A 16,827-nucleotide genomic window follows, 5' to 3' on the forward strand; every position below is an offset into this window, starting at 1 on the left:
ATCATTATACACAGCAACAACAAGACTATATATGATGATCAATTCTGATGGATGTGGCTCTCTTCAAAATTGAGATGATTCAAACCAGTTCTACTTGTTCAGTAATGAAGAGAACCATCTACACTCAAAGAGAGAACCATGGAAACAGAGGGTGGAACACAGCATTCTCACTCTGTTGTTATTTGCTGGCATTTTTTTTCTCAGTTTTTCTTCCTTCTTGATATGATTTTCTTGCGCAACCAGATAACTATATAAATATGTATACACATATTTGATCCAGCATGTATTTCAACATATTTAACATGTATTGGACTACCTGCCAGAGAGGGGAGGGAATAGAGGGAAGAGCAAAATTTGCAACAAAAGATTATGTCAATGTTGAAAAAATTACCCATGCATATGCTTTGTAAATAAAAAGCTTTAATTTAAAAAAAAAAAGTTATTCATTTTTTTGGTATATTGAAATAGATTTAATGTCATTTTTTTTCTTTTTTTAAAAATAAGCTTTTATTGATATCTTCTGTTTCTTACATCATGATTATCTTCCCCCTCCCAGAGAATCATCTCATGAAACAAATATTTTTAGTGGGGTACAAATACACTGAAAAAGCATGCAATGTGTAATCCATCCTCTTGTTTCTCTTCATTTATGTTGTACAGATTCCTTCAAATTCCTACATAATTGGAATACTGTTTAATGGTAAGAATTTTCCTCCATTCATTGTTGTGCAAATAATCACTACCCTTTTCCCTCTTTTTGGAGTTAACGGCCTCCCACTCTTAGAGTAGCCAATTTTCCCTAGGACAACTAGATTTCTTCTGCTATAGAATAAATGTACCTTCTTTGAACATCCTATATCCATTGTAATGTCCCCATTGCCTTTTAAGGAATTTCCCCATGGGAACATTTTTATTGTAATCACTTCCCATCACTGAAACAGACCTGCCTATTTTTTTCTCCACATTTCAGTCCTTCTCTTTTCCTTCTCATCCCTTAAAAACTAAACTAAATCCCTTAAGTTTTCTTTCTGAGAGACCACAAGAATTATCTTTCCTTCATTGTTAATTTTAGATTTTGTTAGGGTTCACTACTTATTTTTCTTTTTTCTTCCCTTTCCATTTTTATGTGCCTCTCCCCCCCACCATTCTGCAAGGCATTTGCATTTACAAACACATGCAAAATTATTCACCTGTACATAACTAAAAAACTATTTCTGGCTTCACCTTTGTTTCCTTATATACTTTTAAAAGGAAATCTCTTAATGGTCTTTCTGTAGTTATTTTGTTATTATTGTTGGTGTTTATTCCGTGAGTATTTTGATCTTTTTATTTTTTTCTGCCTTTTTTGAAGATATTTTCCTCCACTGCACTTGGGTTTTCAAAGTGTATTATCTTGGTATTCTTTCTTGGGCTCTTGTGATCTTTTGAACAAATGTAATTGCTTCCTGCAGTTTTGGGTCCTGTACTATACAAATTTTCTTTCCTTTGTATATGAGGTTCTTGTCCTGGTTCCTTGCAGGATTTGTTGTTATGTCACTGAAACTGATAATTTAACCATGTTTTTTACCAGTTGGTAATTTAGCCACCATGTTTGTTAGAGGGTTAGACTTTTTTCCTTTTTGAAAAAAGTCATTATATTCTTTTGATTGGCACTTTTTTATCTGTGTTTAAACATTCTGGGCAGTTTTCTTATGTTATTTCTGGCATTCAAGTTCAACTTTAAACATTCTGAAAGCATTTTTACCTCTGTATTATATATTTACCTATAATAAGGATTATAGATTGTCTCTATGTATCCTGTCTTTGAGAACAATATGTTTTGCTTGTATAAACATTTAACTTTTTTTTTTTTTTAAACATTGTTGGGGGGTTTTTGTTTTTCTTTAAATTTTCTTTCATTGTATTTGCATTCCCAATCAGTAGTTCTCTTTTCCTTTCCTTTTGGTGAAGTATCCCTACTGTGGATTCAAGCTTTCCTATTCTATTTATTTCTGTTTATTCTACTTGCCTATTCTATTTATTTCTGAAGACCATAAATTCTGTTTTAACAATATTTTCTCTTAAATCATTTGAGAACATGCTGCTATAGTTCTAGGATTTCTCTGAAGTACATCATGCTATCTTCTTTATTAGCGTATATTCATTTTTCTTTTTTCTTGAAAAATTTATTCATACATAGTCATACAAATTTATTTATGCATATTTTGACTCATTTTGTTGATCTGGAGACCTTGTTCCCTTCTATTACCAATGCATTATTTCTCTGGTATTTCATCTACTTATCTACCTATTGAGATCTTTGGTAGTTTTTGTTTTCCTGTTCACTTTCTGACTTTTCCTTTGATGATGGCATACCTAGGGACTGGATCCTAATGTACTCTCAGTTTTCTCTGCTGGCCTCTCAGTGTCTGCTCCAAGTGAATACCGCTTCCACTGAATTCAATACAATTTTACTGAATACACTTCCACTACTGGAAAGCAGTGTACTTTCCCTTAGACTCAGTGGAGTGCTGCCTATTTGTTGCTCTAGTTCTTCTATTCCTCAGTTCTCTATAAGTACTGTTGAAGTACAGAATGTTCCCGTGCTACAAGTGTAGCCAAAGAAAGCTTTTCATTTTCCATGATAAAAGAAAGATGAGGATAAACAATTGAGCTTGGGGGTCAAACTGTGCACCCTGGTAGTGGACAGTGAGGAAGGAGGCATTGAATTAGCAAATTAAAGGTTAGAAATTTGCTTTCTCTGTTCATTTTTTTTTCTTGGTGTCTCAGAATATGAAAAAAGCTGAAATTATTTTATCAAATACTCTTTTGAAGTGGTTTCAGAAGTTTCCTATTCTCTATCTTGTTGGTCGTATGACTATTATCTATTAATTTTGCTACTATTAACAACTATAGTGTAAAACATCTTACAATTTACTAATAGAAATTAGAATATTCAATAATAAGAAGAATATTTCTATCCACAATTTGCTGATTGTGCTAGAAGGACAATCTATATAGAAAGACAATTCTATTATTAAAATCGTTAAGCAACAGATGACTCAAGCTCTGTTTGAAAGAAAAGAGTGACTGATTTCTGATTGATTATTTCATTTGAAAGTTTCAGTCAGTCAGAAATTTCTCTCAAACTCACCTCAAAAATTCTAGTAACTTTATTAACTTTCCTATCTCTCATCCTAATATCCAAATATTTGCTAAGTTTTAGGTATTGTAGCAATTATTCTTTCATCTTTTCCCTCCTGACTCATACTGCCCCCGATGTGATAATTTAAATTTTCCTGATAGTTTACTCTCTTCACTAAGATAGATAACATTTATATAATGCTTAAATATATATAAAATGTCTTACATACAGAGTTCTATCTTTAATTTTCTTCCTCCTCTCCATTCTTCATACAGTTTCCAAAATAATTTGAAATAACAAAAAAGTAATAAAATAACAAAAAATAATGTGTGTGTGCAATAAAAGTGCAAGCTTGATCATATTACCTGAATACCAAGGCAGTTCCAAAAGACTTGGGATGGAAAATGCCATATATATACAGAAAGAGAACTATGGAGATTGAATATGGATCAAAGTATAGTATTTTCAGTTTTTGTTTCTGTTTCTCATGATGTTTCCCTTTTAATCTGATTTTTCTTGCACAACATGACAAACATTTAACTTATATCAGATTATTTGCCATCTTGGAGAGGAAGAAAAATTTGAAACAAAAAGTACAATTTGGATGCTACTGTTTCCATTAAAGTTTCCCTAGGTCCCCTACCTAACTGAAAGAAATTTCTCTTTCTTCAAATTTCTGATATATGATAATATGATGTCTCTTCTTAGCCTTTAGAAATTTTAACTCCTACCAAACTTAATTTATTAAGTTATTAATTTATTAAGCCATATTAGAAATCACTAAATAAATTAAGTTTTTCAATTATTAAATTAGTATTAAAAAATAGAGTTTTGAAAAGAATTATTATTAGGCTGTTTCTTTCATGATGCTAATTTTTGTTCTAAGTTTGTTGAGTTACCTGTAAGATCTCCTGGCCATTCTCAATGCCCTCTTCATTCCAAGTGTCAAGTATTTGCTCCACAGAACCATAGCCCATTCCATCATCAAGGCAGGAGAATAATCGAAAGGTAATTGAACTTGAAATTGCAGAAGTCATGGTGCGCCTTCCACTTTCATCAAAAGACTAGAAAAGGGAGAGAAATTCTGTAGGCTAAGGTTGGTCCTATACATTTCACCACTACAGTAGGTAGAGGTTGGTTAAAAGACTGGGATTTATGTGATAAAAGTCATGTTGTTCTAGTCATGTAAAGTCATCTAAAAGTCATGTTAAGATGAGAAAGAAGTCTTTTTGCCCTTTTGATCTTCTCCTTAGTATTCTGAGACCATGAAATTCACTAAAAAAAAAAACCCTACCTAATAGATTTTCTAAACTGAGTAAAGTCCTAAAGCAAGATTTAATTCAAAGATAATATTAGTAGGCTAAACAATGGGATTATTAAAAACACATAAATATCTGAAAAACTATTTTCTCTTTATCTTATTCCTCAATATTGATAGCCAATGATTTTATAGTATAAAATAAGGATGCTTCACATAAAAATTCAATTTTTTAACTCCCAAAAGAATTTCTGGCAATAAATAGTGATCCTTTAGGAATTTGAGGTCAAGTTACTGCAGTTACTTGATGGAAACTTAATCATTTCAGATATTTAAAGGGTCAAAAAGAGGAGGTAATTTGAAATATCTTTATGTCAAATTATGTGAAGCTGGAAAAATGGCTACCAACAACAACTAGTAGCACAACTTGCCCCACAGCAAAAGTATTCCTACAATCCAGGTCAAAGAGTATGAAAATTTGAGTTGAATTGAAGTATGAAAAATCGCTTCCCTTTAAATTAGATTTTAGGGGCAAGATGGAAAGGAGACTTTTACTCCTGATCCTATAAATCAGTGGCAAATAGTCAAACAATTTTCTAGCATCACCTCACAGAGAAATAATTTTCTATGTGATCCTTACCTGCATGGAAAGATGCCTTTTCAACTGTCTATAAGGTGTTGATGCTGATGTTATAAGAGATTTCCCATTTTTAAATAAACCATAGAAAAAATCTTTTATGCTCATTGTACCATCAGGCTTAAGTTCACAGAAGATATTTTCAAACATCTGAAAAGAATACGTTAAGCAGGAATAAAATAAATCTTTAAAATACTTCTTTGCTCACATAAGAACTTTTAAATGAATAAATATTAATCACATAAATTTAAAATTTATGTAAAATCATGTAAAATTAAATGAATAAATATTAATCAAATATCTTACAAATTCACATAAATCATCAAGATTTCTATATATTACCAACAAAGTCCAATAGGAAGAGCTAGAAAGGGTAATTTCATTTAAAATAAATGAAGACAATGTAAAAACCATTTGCAACTTTCTTACAAATAAAGGAGAGGCTGAGTCAATATCATAAAAATCTCAGTTATACCCAAATTAATTTACTTATCCAAAGAATTATTTTATAGTTCCAGAAAAGGTAACAAAAATTCATCTGAATGAAGAAATCAAAAATATCAAAGGAATCAATGAAAACTAAAAGTGAAGAAAGGCAACTTAGCAGTCCCAAATTTCCAATTATATTACGAAGCACTAACATCAAAATAATCTGGCATCAGCTAAAAAATATTGCTGGATCAATGGAATAGAGTAGATATACAATACATAATAATAAATGGCCAAAGTGATAAAATGTTTGATAAACTCAAAGATCCAAGCATTTGGGGCAAGAACTTATAAAAATTACTAGGAAAAATGGAAGGCAGTTTGACAGAATATATGCATCATCCTAATATAATTATATTAGGAATACATGAAAATTTTACATGTCAGATTTGTGGATAAGGGAAGAATTTATGTTCAAAAAAGATATAGAAAGTTTCAAAGGAAATAATATTTCTAAATTATGATTACATGAAATTAAAAATATTTTGCACACACAAAAAAATTATAGTCAAGATTTGCCTATGAACAGGCAGGTTTCTGAAGAAATCAATGCAACCTATGTTCATATGCAAAAAAAAAAATTTTTTTTGATTGAAACACTAAATGCAAATTAAAATTACTACTTCACACCTTTGAGATTAGCTAATTTGACAGGAAAGGAAAATGCTTGAGAGGATGTGGAAAAATGGGGACACTAATGGACTGGCCCAACCATTGTTTAGAACAATTTGGAACAGGGCAGCTAGGTGGTGCAGTGGATAGAGCACCAGACCTGAATTCAGGAGGATCCGAGTTCAAATCTGGTCTCAGACACTTAACACTTCCTAGCTGTGTAACCCTGGGCAAGTCACAATTTGGAACTATGCCCAAAGGCAATAAAAAATTGGACATACCCTGTGGCCCAGAAATACCATACCAATTTTGTATCCTATAGATTAAAAAAAAAAAAAAAAAAAAGGAAAATATGTACAAAATATGTACAAATGTCTTTATACCAGTTCTTTTTGTGGTAATAGAGAATAATAGATTGAGGTGATATCCATCACTTGGAGAATGATTGAACAAGTTATGATATATAATTGTGATTTAAAAAACTATTGTGTTATGAGAAATGATGAGGGAAACAGTTTCAGAAAAAACCTAGGAATATGAACTGATGGAAATTTAAGTGAGCATAACCAGAAGAAAATTGCTCAACATTATAGTTACAATAATCAACTGTGAAAGATTTAGATGCAGTGATCTAAGACAATTTCAAATCAATTATTTTTGTAAATTGACATGGTCCAAACAAAAAGAATTTTGTATATATACCATTGTGTACGCATCTTACAACAAATTCCAAATATTTAATATATTCTCTAATTATATTAAATGGAATTTCCTTTTCTATCACTAACTAAACTAACACAACTAAAAGCTGATGGGTTTTATTGATAATCAGAAATGCTGATTTGTGCATTTTTAAAATACTGACACTTTGCTGAAGTTTTGAAGTAATTTTTCATTCATTTTTACCTATTATGTTTTTCTAAGTAAACCATTATATATCTGCATAAAGTGATGATTTTTTTGCCTCTTCCTTTAATCTCTAGAAACAAATAGAATAATAGAAATGACAATGGATATCTTTATTTCTTCTTTTCTTTAGGTTACATACATCCAAGTCAAATACATCCAATTCTTTCAACTAGTTTTCATAAGTTATTCAACTTATTTCATAAGTTCCTCAACTCTTCCTTTGGCTGCCCTGCTTCTGGAGATTTTTTAATTTGTAAATGCTATTTCTATGATATTCCAAATAGAACACAATTCTTCAGATAAAGTGTCACATGGACTAACCACGAGGAGTTTAGAACACAGTATTTCATTTCCCTAGCCTTCCAAACTATGCATCATTTAATACATCCCAATGTCACAGTAGTTTTATTATCTGTCACATTTTGGCTTGAAATCCATTTATCCCCATTTAATTACAGCTTTTAAATTTAGTCCAGTGCTCTTGTCTGTCAAGATCTTTTTGGTTTCGGACTCAGTTATACAATATGTTAGCTATCTGACTCGGCTTTATAGTCTCGGTAATTTTGAAAAACAGACCATCTATAACTTTAGCAAGATGAGGTCAACCAAAAATCACTGGTGGTTCTCCACTGGAGACTTCCTGCCATGTTAACATTAAACCATTACAATCTCTTTTAGAATGTATAGTATAGAATGTAGTACGTGCTCTAGAATCTTACTTGCACCTGAAGGTTGGGTCCTCCAAGAGTGATTGTTACTTTTCCCCTTGGGATTTTAGCTTTGAAAGTATCTCATGAACCCCACAAAATCACCAACTGATATTCCTTACTCAGACAGACTTAGCTTTTATAAAGTCATATTTTTTACTAAGGAAGACCAGGTATACAAAATGTAGCTCTGTAGTCTGTAACATAAACTTTCCTAGCAGTATAGGGGAAAATATATAATTCACAATTCCTGGTTATCCATTTTCCCTCGCTGTAGCATTCTTGTGAATTTTCCTTTAGATATAAATTTTGATTCTGAATATTTATACCTCAGAAATTGGCAATAAATATACAATTGGGCAGCTAGGTGGCTCAGTGGATAAAATGCTGGGCCTAGAGTCAGGAAGACTTCTTGAGTTCAAATCTACAGGTTTAGGTCCAATGGTCTTGTGATGAAAAAAGCCATCTGCACCCAGAGAGAGGATAATGGGAACTGATTTAAATCACAACACAGTATTTTCACTCTTTTTGTTGTTTGCTTGCATTTTGTTTTCCTTCTCACTTCAGGATATATGCAAAGTAAATATAAAGCAATTTTAGAAGGAGGAAAACCATAAATATGCTAAAAAAAGGAACCTGCATATATAAAGTTATGGATATGTGAGAAAGGTTTTATTACTCCAGGAAGTAGGTTATCTAGACCCAACGATTTAAATGTATGAAGTTATTGTACTTAACGAAGTACTGGCATTACATCTTTTAATTTTCAACATCTTTTAACTTCTTTTGTGTAATCAACTCTCCTTTTAGTAAATTTTGTTCTTTCACAGGATCATAAATTTGGAGCTAGAAAGGAACTCAGAAGCTATCTAATTCAATCCTTTCATTTTACAGAGGCCCAGAGAGGATAAGTGATTTCCGCATGTATTAATTGACATATTTTAGATTTGAGTTCCTCTGATCAGTTCCTCTGATTTTAAATCATTCCAGTTATTGTGTGCTAAGCTTTCCGATCCAAAGTCAATTCTCCTTGTAAGAGAAAAAGGAAGGAAAATAAGTATTACCTTTCTCTTTCCCCCTACTATCTTCCCAAAGCACCTACTGAGTTTTATTTTGCTGATCTGTAAAAAAAAGTTTTATTTTGCTGATCTGTAAAATGGAAATACTTGTAATAGCTATCTCACATGGTTCTGAAGAAAGCATTGTAAACCAGTGTCTTATGAAAACATTACCTGGCAAACTGAAAAAGACAAAAAAGAAATCAAAATTTAACTATAATTACCTCCTTATTGATGTTTCCCAAGCCATACTGTTCACAGATGGAGATCAGCTTCTTTTTGTTGAAATGGTCATCTTGAGTTACTGCCAGATCTTCACAAATTTCATGCAGTTTGTCATCAATCCAGTCGTGAGAAAGAGAAGATCCCTTTTGTGAAGCATTTAAGTCATCAGGGTTCCAAAATCTTAATTGGCCTGAAATAAAATGGTTAATTGCTTTCTGTTGTTGAATTTATATAAGGAAAAATTCTTACAACCTTAAATATACTAATTTTCTCCTTGTCAGATCTTTAGCCAAGTATGAAAATAGCCTTAGAATCTGAATAGTCAGCAGTTAGAAGCCTTGTGTTATACTTTCAGCAGAATAATTAGAAATCTGGCTAATTATATTCTGTAATCAGAAGAGTAGATCAAAGGTTAAGAACTATTTTTAAAAATATTTATTAATCCTTTCTCACTATTTGTCTATTAAGTTATCCTTCCAATAATGACCATTATTATTCTAAACTTAACACTTTCAAATAGATCAATGTTGTAATCTCCATAAGCCTATCATATATATAGGAATTAAATCATGCTAAACTCCCAATTAGGGATATGTCCCATTTGAAAATTAAAGTACATTAATCCTCTGTTACAGTGTCATGCTGTCTGCTGCGTATTTCATACATTCATAAATTCATGATTTAGTATGAAATCATCCTTGACATAGTTAATGCATGTCCTTGAAAACTGTGATATTCTACACCCAGAGAAGAAACACTGGGAAGTGAATGTAAATTGTTAGCACTAATATCTGTCTGCCCAGGTTGCATGTACCTTCGGAATCTAATGCTTATTGTGCAACAAGAAAATGATATTCACACACATGTATTGTATCTAGGCTATATTGTAACACATGTAAAATGTATGGGATTGCCTGTCATCGGGGGGAGGGAACGGGGGGGGGGGATAATTTGGAAAAATTAATACAAGGGATAATATTATAAAAAATATATATATAATAAAAAATTATTAATTAAAAAAAACATTCACTTGTAAAAAAATTATGGATGCATATTATTGTACTAATAATTATATAAAATAAAACTTAAACAAAAAATTTTAAAAAAATAAAGAAAATTACATAAAGAAAAAAAAAAGAAAACTGTGATATTCAAAAACTTTGAGAGAGATAGTTTCTGGGTAATTTTATTATTTTATTAATGATGCCAGAATGTTCATTAATAAAATGTCATTTGACTTTCTCTCTTAGACCAAAAACCCCTTTTGGTGGTGGGTTGACAGTTTATATGCTCTTAGAAGAGTAGATGTTTCTGACGAAAACAATCAATTCTGATTGATTTTATCAATGATAAAATTAATATTACAATAAGAGGTTGGGCTATATTATAATGAGGGTTTTAGGTAATGTGACTTGGATCACCCAAATTTTGGTTAAATACACTAATTCACCTGTACAACAAAAGCAAGGACCCACATTTTCCCAGACCTGTCAGAGCAAACAACGAATAAGAATGCACTCATTAGCCCAAACTTTAAAAAAAAATTTAAAATTTAAATGTTTTTTAAATTTCTTTTATTGTCTGATGAGATTTGGGGCTGGGTAAATCTTTGCACAAGATTTTCCATATTATTTGATTTTGGATAAAATAGTCTTGGTCTCACTACAATAACTTGTTATTAAATAAAACAATAATAGGTTTTCTCTCAGAACTTACTTCATGACAAGCCTCTGACTTGATGCTTGACCCAGAAAGAAATCCACAAATTATCACCAAGAGAAGACATCCTTGAAAGTCGCCAGAAAAGGTCTGTGTTTGTTCGGGGGAGGGTCAATCAGACTGGGCGCAGACTGAGGGTAGACAGCCAGAGCAAGACAGGCAGCTCACACAGCTCAGACCTGAGGGGGAGGGGTGTGATCTCTGCCATTTCTGCGAAAGGGCTTTTGCCCCAGTGTGGATGCTCCGTCTTGGCAGCAAGCCAGGAGCAGCAGAGAGGGTGTAAACACCGGAGGTGAAGATTAAAACCCCAGAAAGCCAGCGTCTCTCAGAGCCCGGCCACCCCCAACCCCCACCTGGACTGACTCGGTGCGTTCTCATTGCTGTTCTGTTAGTGGCTCTCTGCTGCCCTAGCCCCAGTCTGTAGAGGAAGCCCATTAATAACATCCAGCCTTATCCCCCGCAAAACAGACCAATTGTTTCTCTTGTCAGTTTGTTTTCTTTGATTCCTACTCTGACAAAATGAACAAAAAATTCAAAAGGGCTCTAACCATTGACGGCTTCTGTGTGGAGAGGGAGCGGACTTCAAGTGCTGAGGAGACTGGGAACGGAGTGTCCCCAGATGTATCCCCTGGGAGGGATATAAGCTGCTCCTCAATACAAAAGAACCTCATAGAGGAAATCAAAAAGGCTCTCACAAGAGAGCTGGAAGAGAAATGGGAAAAGGAAAGGGAAGCTTGGCAAGAGAGCCTGGAGAAGTCATCCCATGCATTCAAAGACAGAATGGATAAAGAAATCAAATCATTGAGAAACAAGATTAGTGAGCTGGAAAAGGTAAACAACTCCAAGGAAAATAGGATTAGTGAGCTGGAAAAGGTAAACAACTCCAAGGAAAACAGGATTAGAGATCTGGAAAAAGAAATCAGCTCTCTAAAAAATAAAATGGATACAATGGAAAAAAATTCCATAGAAGATAAAAACTCAATTGGACAATTACAAAAAGATATAAAAAAAGTGAGTGAAGAAAATACATCATTGAAAATTAGACTGGAACAAGTAGAAATGAATGACTCAAGGAGAAACCAAGAGGGAGTCAAGCAAAACCAGAGAAATGAAACAATTGAAAAGACTGTCAAGTACCTTACCAGAAAGACAACAGACCTGGAAAACAGATCCAGGAGAGACAATTTGAGAATAATCGGACTCCCTGAAAAATGGGAGGAAAAAAAGAGCTTGGACACCATTTTCGAGGAAATTATCAAAGAGAACTGCCCAGACGTTTTGGAAACAGAGGGTAAAATAGACATTGAGAAAATTCATCGATCACCTACTGAAAGGGACCCTAAAATCAAAACGCCAAGAAATATAGTGGCCAAGTTCAAGAACCATCAGACAAAGGAAAAGATATTGGAAGCTGCTAGAAAAAAACAATTCAGATATGGAGGATCCACAATAAGGATAACACAGGATCTAGCAGCATCCACATTAAAAGAACGCAGGGCCTGGAACATGATATTCCGAAAGGCTAAGGAACTTGGTATGCAGCCAAGAATAACTTACCCAGCAAGAATGAGCATCGTTTTCCAGGGAAGAAGATGGACATTTAACGAAATAAATGAATTCCATCTATTTTTGATGAAAAAACCAGACCTACATAAGAGGTTTGATCTTCAAATACAGAACTCAAGAGACTTCTAAAAAAGGTAAAAAGAAATCTTGAGAACTATACTTCTGTCAAAAAAAATATGTAAAGAACATATGTACAATTTGTCTTAGAAACTAAAGGTGGAAAGGAGATTATATCATAAAAAAGTATAAAGTGGTGGTACTACATCTCATGAAGAGGCAAAGGTAACCTATTATATCTGAGAGAAAGAAAGGAGGGAGATGAACATAGCGTGTATCAATAGACATATTCGATATATGGTGAAACTTCTTCCACTTCATTGAAAAGTGAAAGGGAAGGAGTAAGCTAAGGGGAAGGGAATACAGTAATTTCGAGGAAAAGGGGCAAAATAAGGGGAGGATCTTTAAGGTGGGGGAGGGATCCTAAAAAGGGAGGGCTGTGAAAAGCAAGTGGTGTTCACCAGTTTAATACTGGATAGGAGGGTAAAAGGGAAGGAAAGGGGAAAAGCATAAGCAGGGGTTAATAGGATGGCAAGCAATATAGAATTAGTCCTTCTAACCATAAATGTGAATGGGGCAAACTGCCTCATAAAGAGGAAGCAATTAGCAGACTGGATTAAAAGTCAGAATCCTACTATATGTTGTTTACAGGAAACACACCTGAAACAGGATGAGACATTCAAACTAAAAGTAAAAGGGTGGAGCAGAATCTATTATGCTTCAGGCAAAACCAAAAAAGCAGGAGTAGCCATCCTCATCTCAGATCAAGCAAAAACAAAAATTGATCTAATTAAAAGAGATAAGGAAGGGCATTATATCCTGCTAAAGGGAAGCATCAATAGTGAAGCAGTATCAATATTAAACATGTATGCACCAAGTGGTGCAGCATCTAAATTCTTAAAGGAGAAATTAAGAGAGCTGCAAGAGGAAATAGATAGCAAAACTATAATAGCGGGAGATCTCAACCTTGCACTCTCAGAATTAGATAAATCAAACCACAAAATAAATAAGAAAGAAGTCAAAGAGGTAAATAGAATACTAGAAAAGTTTGATATGATAGATCTTTGGCGAAAGCTAAATGGAGACAGAAAGGAATATACTTTCTTCTCAGCAGTTCATGGAACCTATACAAAAATTGATCATATACTAAGGCATAAAAACCTCAAAATCAAATGTAGTAAGGCAGAAATAGTAAATGCATCCTTTTCAGACCATAATGCAATCAAAATAACATTTAATAAAAAGCCAGGGGAAAATAGACCAAAAAATAATTGGAAACTAAACAATCTTATACTAAAGAATGATTGGGTAAAACAACAAATCATAGACATAATTAATAACTTCACCCAAGAAAATGACAATAATGAGACATCATACCAAAATGTGTGGGATACAGCCAAAGCAGTAATTAGGGGAAGTTTTATATCTCTACAGGCCTACTTGCATAAAATAGAGAAAGAGAGGGCCAACGAATTGGGTTTACAACTAAAATTGCTAGAAAAGGAACAAATTAAAAACCCCCAGACAAACACAAAACTTGAAATTCAAAAAATAAAAGGTGAGATTAATAAAATTGAAAGTAAAAAAAACTATTGAATTAATTAATAAAACTAAGAGTTGGTTTTATGAAAAAACCAACAAAATAGACAAACCCTTAGTAAACCTGATTAAAAAAAGGAAAGAGAAAAAGCAAATTGATAGTCTTGAAAATGAAAAGGGTGAACTCACTACTAATGAAGAGGAAATTAGAATAATAGTTAGGAGCTACTTTGCTCAACTTTATGCCGATAAATTCGATAACTTAAATGAAATGGAAGAATACCTTCAAAAATATAGCTTGCCCAGATTAACAGAAGAAGAAGTAAGTAGCCTAAATAGTCCCATCTCAGAAAAAGAAATAGACCAAGCTATTAACCAACTTCCTAAGAAAAAGTCCCCAGGACCAGATGGATTTACAGGTGAATTCTACCAAACATTTAAAGAACAACTAACTCCAATGCTATGTAAACTATTTGAAAAAATAGGGATTGAAGGAGTCCTACCAAATTCCTTTTATGACACAGACATGGTACTGATACCTAAACCAGGTAGATCGAAAACTGAGAAAGAAAACTATAGACCAATTTCCTTAATGAATATTGATGCTAAAATCTTAAATAAGATATTAGCAAATAGACTTCAGAAAATCATCCCCAGGATAATACACTATGACCAAGTGGGATTTATACCAGGAATGCAGGGATGGTTTAATATTAGGAAAACTATTAGTATAATTGACCATATTAATAATCAAATTAATAAAAACCATATGATCATCTCAATAGATGCAGAAAAGGCATTTGATAAAATCCAACATCCATTCCTACTAAAAACTCTTGAGAGTATAGGAATAAATGGACTATTCCTTAAAATAATAAGGAGCATATATTTAAAACCTTCAGTAAACATCATATGTAATGGTGATAAACTAGAACCTTTCCCTGTAAGATCAGGAGTGAAACAAGGTTGCCCACTATCACCATTACTATTCAATATAGTACTAGAAACTCTAGCCTTGGCAATAAGAGCCGAGAAAGAGATCCAAGGAATTAGAGTAGGAAATGAAGAAATCAAATTGTCACTTTTCGCAGATGACATGATGGTATACTTAGAGAACCCCAAAGACTCTGCTAAAAAGCTATTAGAAATAATTCAGAATTTTAGCAAAGTCGCAGGATACAAAATAAATCCACATAAATCCTCAGGATTTTTATACATTACCAACACAATCCAACAGCAAGAGATACAAAGAGAAATTCCATTCAAAATAACAGTCGATAGTATCAAATATTTGGGAATATATCTACCAAAGGAGAGTCAGGAATTATATGAGCAAAATTACAAAACACTTGCCACAAAAATAAAGTCAGATTTAAATCATTGGAAAGACATTCAATGTTCTTGGATAGGCCGAGCGAATATAATAAAGATGACAATACTCCCCAAACTAATCTATTTATTTAGTGCTATACCAATCAGACTCCCAAGAAACTTTCTTAATGACCTAGAAAAAATAACAACAAAATTCATATGGAAGAATAAAAGGTCGAGCATTGCAAGGGAACTAATGAAAAAAAAGTCAGAGGAAGGTGGTGAAAGTGTACCTGATTTAAAGCTATATTATAAAGCAACAATCACCAAAACCATTTGGTATTGGCTAAGAAATAGACTAGTTGATCAGTGGCATAGGTTAGGTTCACAGGACAAGATAGTGAATAAAAATAGCAATCTAATCTTTGACAAACCCAAAGATCCCAAATTTTGGGATAAGAATTCATTATTTGACAAAAACTGCTGGGAAAACTGGAAATTAGTATGGCAGAAACTAGGCATGGACCCACATTTAACACCACATACTAAGATTAGATCAAAATGGGTCCAAGATTTAGGCATAAAGAACGAAATCATAAATAAATTGGAGGAACATGGGATGGTTTACCTCTCAGACTTGTGGAGGAGGAAGGAGTTGTGTCCAAGGGAGAACTAGAGACCATTATTGATCACAAAATAGAACATTTTGATTACACCAAATTAAAAAGTTTCTGCACAAACAAAACTAATGCAAACAAGATTAGAAGGGAAGTAACAAATTGGGAAAAAATTTTTACAGTTAAAGGTTCTGATAAAGGCCTCATCTCCAAAATATACAGAGAATTGACTTTAATTTATAAGAAATCAAGCCATTCTCCAATTGATAAATGGTCAAAGGATATGAACAGACAATTTTCAGATGATGAAATTAAAACTATTTCCACTCATATGAAAGAGTGTTCCAAATCACTATTGATCAGAGAAATGCAAATTAAGACAACTCTGAGGTATCATTACACACCTGTCAGATTGGCTAAGATGACAGGAACAAATAACGATGAATGTTGGAGGGGCTGTGGGAAAACTGGGACACTGATGCATTGTTGGTGGAGTTGTGAAAGAATCCAACCATTCTGGAGAGCAATCTGGAATTATGCCCAAAAAGTTATCAAAATGTGCATACCCTTTGACCCAGCCATACTACTACTGGGCTTATACCCCAAGGAACTACTAGAGAAGGGAAAGGGTCCTGTATGTGCCAAAATGTTTGTGGCAGCCCTTTTCATAGTGGCTAGAAGCTGGAAGATGAATGGATGTCCATCAATTGGAGAATGGTTGGGTAAACTATGGTATATGAATGTTATGGAATATTATTGTTCTATAAGAAATGACCAACAGGAGAAATACAGAGAGGCTTGGAGAGACTTACATCAACTGATGCTGAGTGAAACGAGCAGAACCAGAAGATCATTATACACTTCAACAATGATATTGTACGAGGATGTATGCTGATGGAAGTGGATTTCTTCAACATAGAGAAGAGCTAATCCAATTCCAATTGATTAATGATGGACAGAACCAGCTACATCCAGAAAAGGAACACTGGGAAATGAATG

At 33.3% G+C, this 16,827-nt stretch overlaps 1 protein-coding gene across 1 annotated transcript in view; it reads right to left on the reverse strand.

Annotated features, from left to right (window-relative positions):
- LOC141556484 (ninein-like) overlaps positions 1–16,827 on the reverse strand; it is a 112,502-nt gene that overhangs the window by 43,635 nt on the left and 52,040 nt on the right. Inside the window, exons 6-8 of the mRNA XM_074290670.1 lie at positions 9,019–9,209; positions 5,023–5,169; positions 4,024–4,188 (exon numbers count right to left, since the gene is read on the reverse strand). Coding sequence (XP_074146771.1) covers positions 4,024–4,188; positions 5,023–5,169; positions 9,019–9,209 — 503 coding nt within the window. The remainder of the gene's footprint in view (positions 1–4,023; positions 4,189–5,022; positions 5,170–9,018; positions 9,210–16,827) is intronic.

This window comes from Sminthopsis crassicaudata, chromosome 2 (assembly GCF_048593235.1).
Source record: "Sminthopsis crassicaudata isolate SCR6 chromosome 2, ASM4859323v1, whole genome shotgun sequence".
NCBI classification, from domain to species: domain Eukaryota; kingdom Metazoa; phylum Chordata; class Mammalia; order Dasyuromorphia; family Dasyuridae; genus Sminthopsis; species Sminthopsis crassicaudata.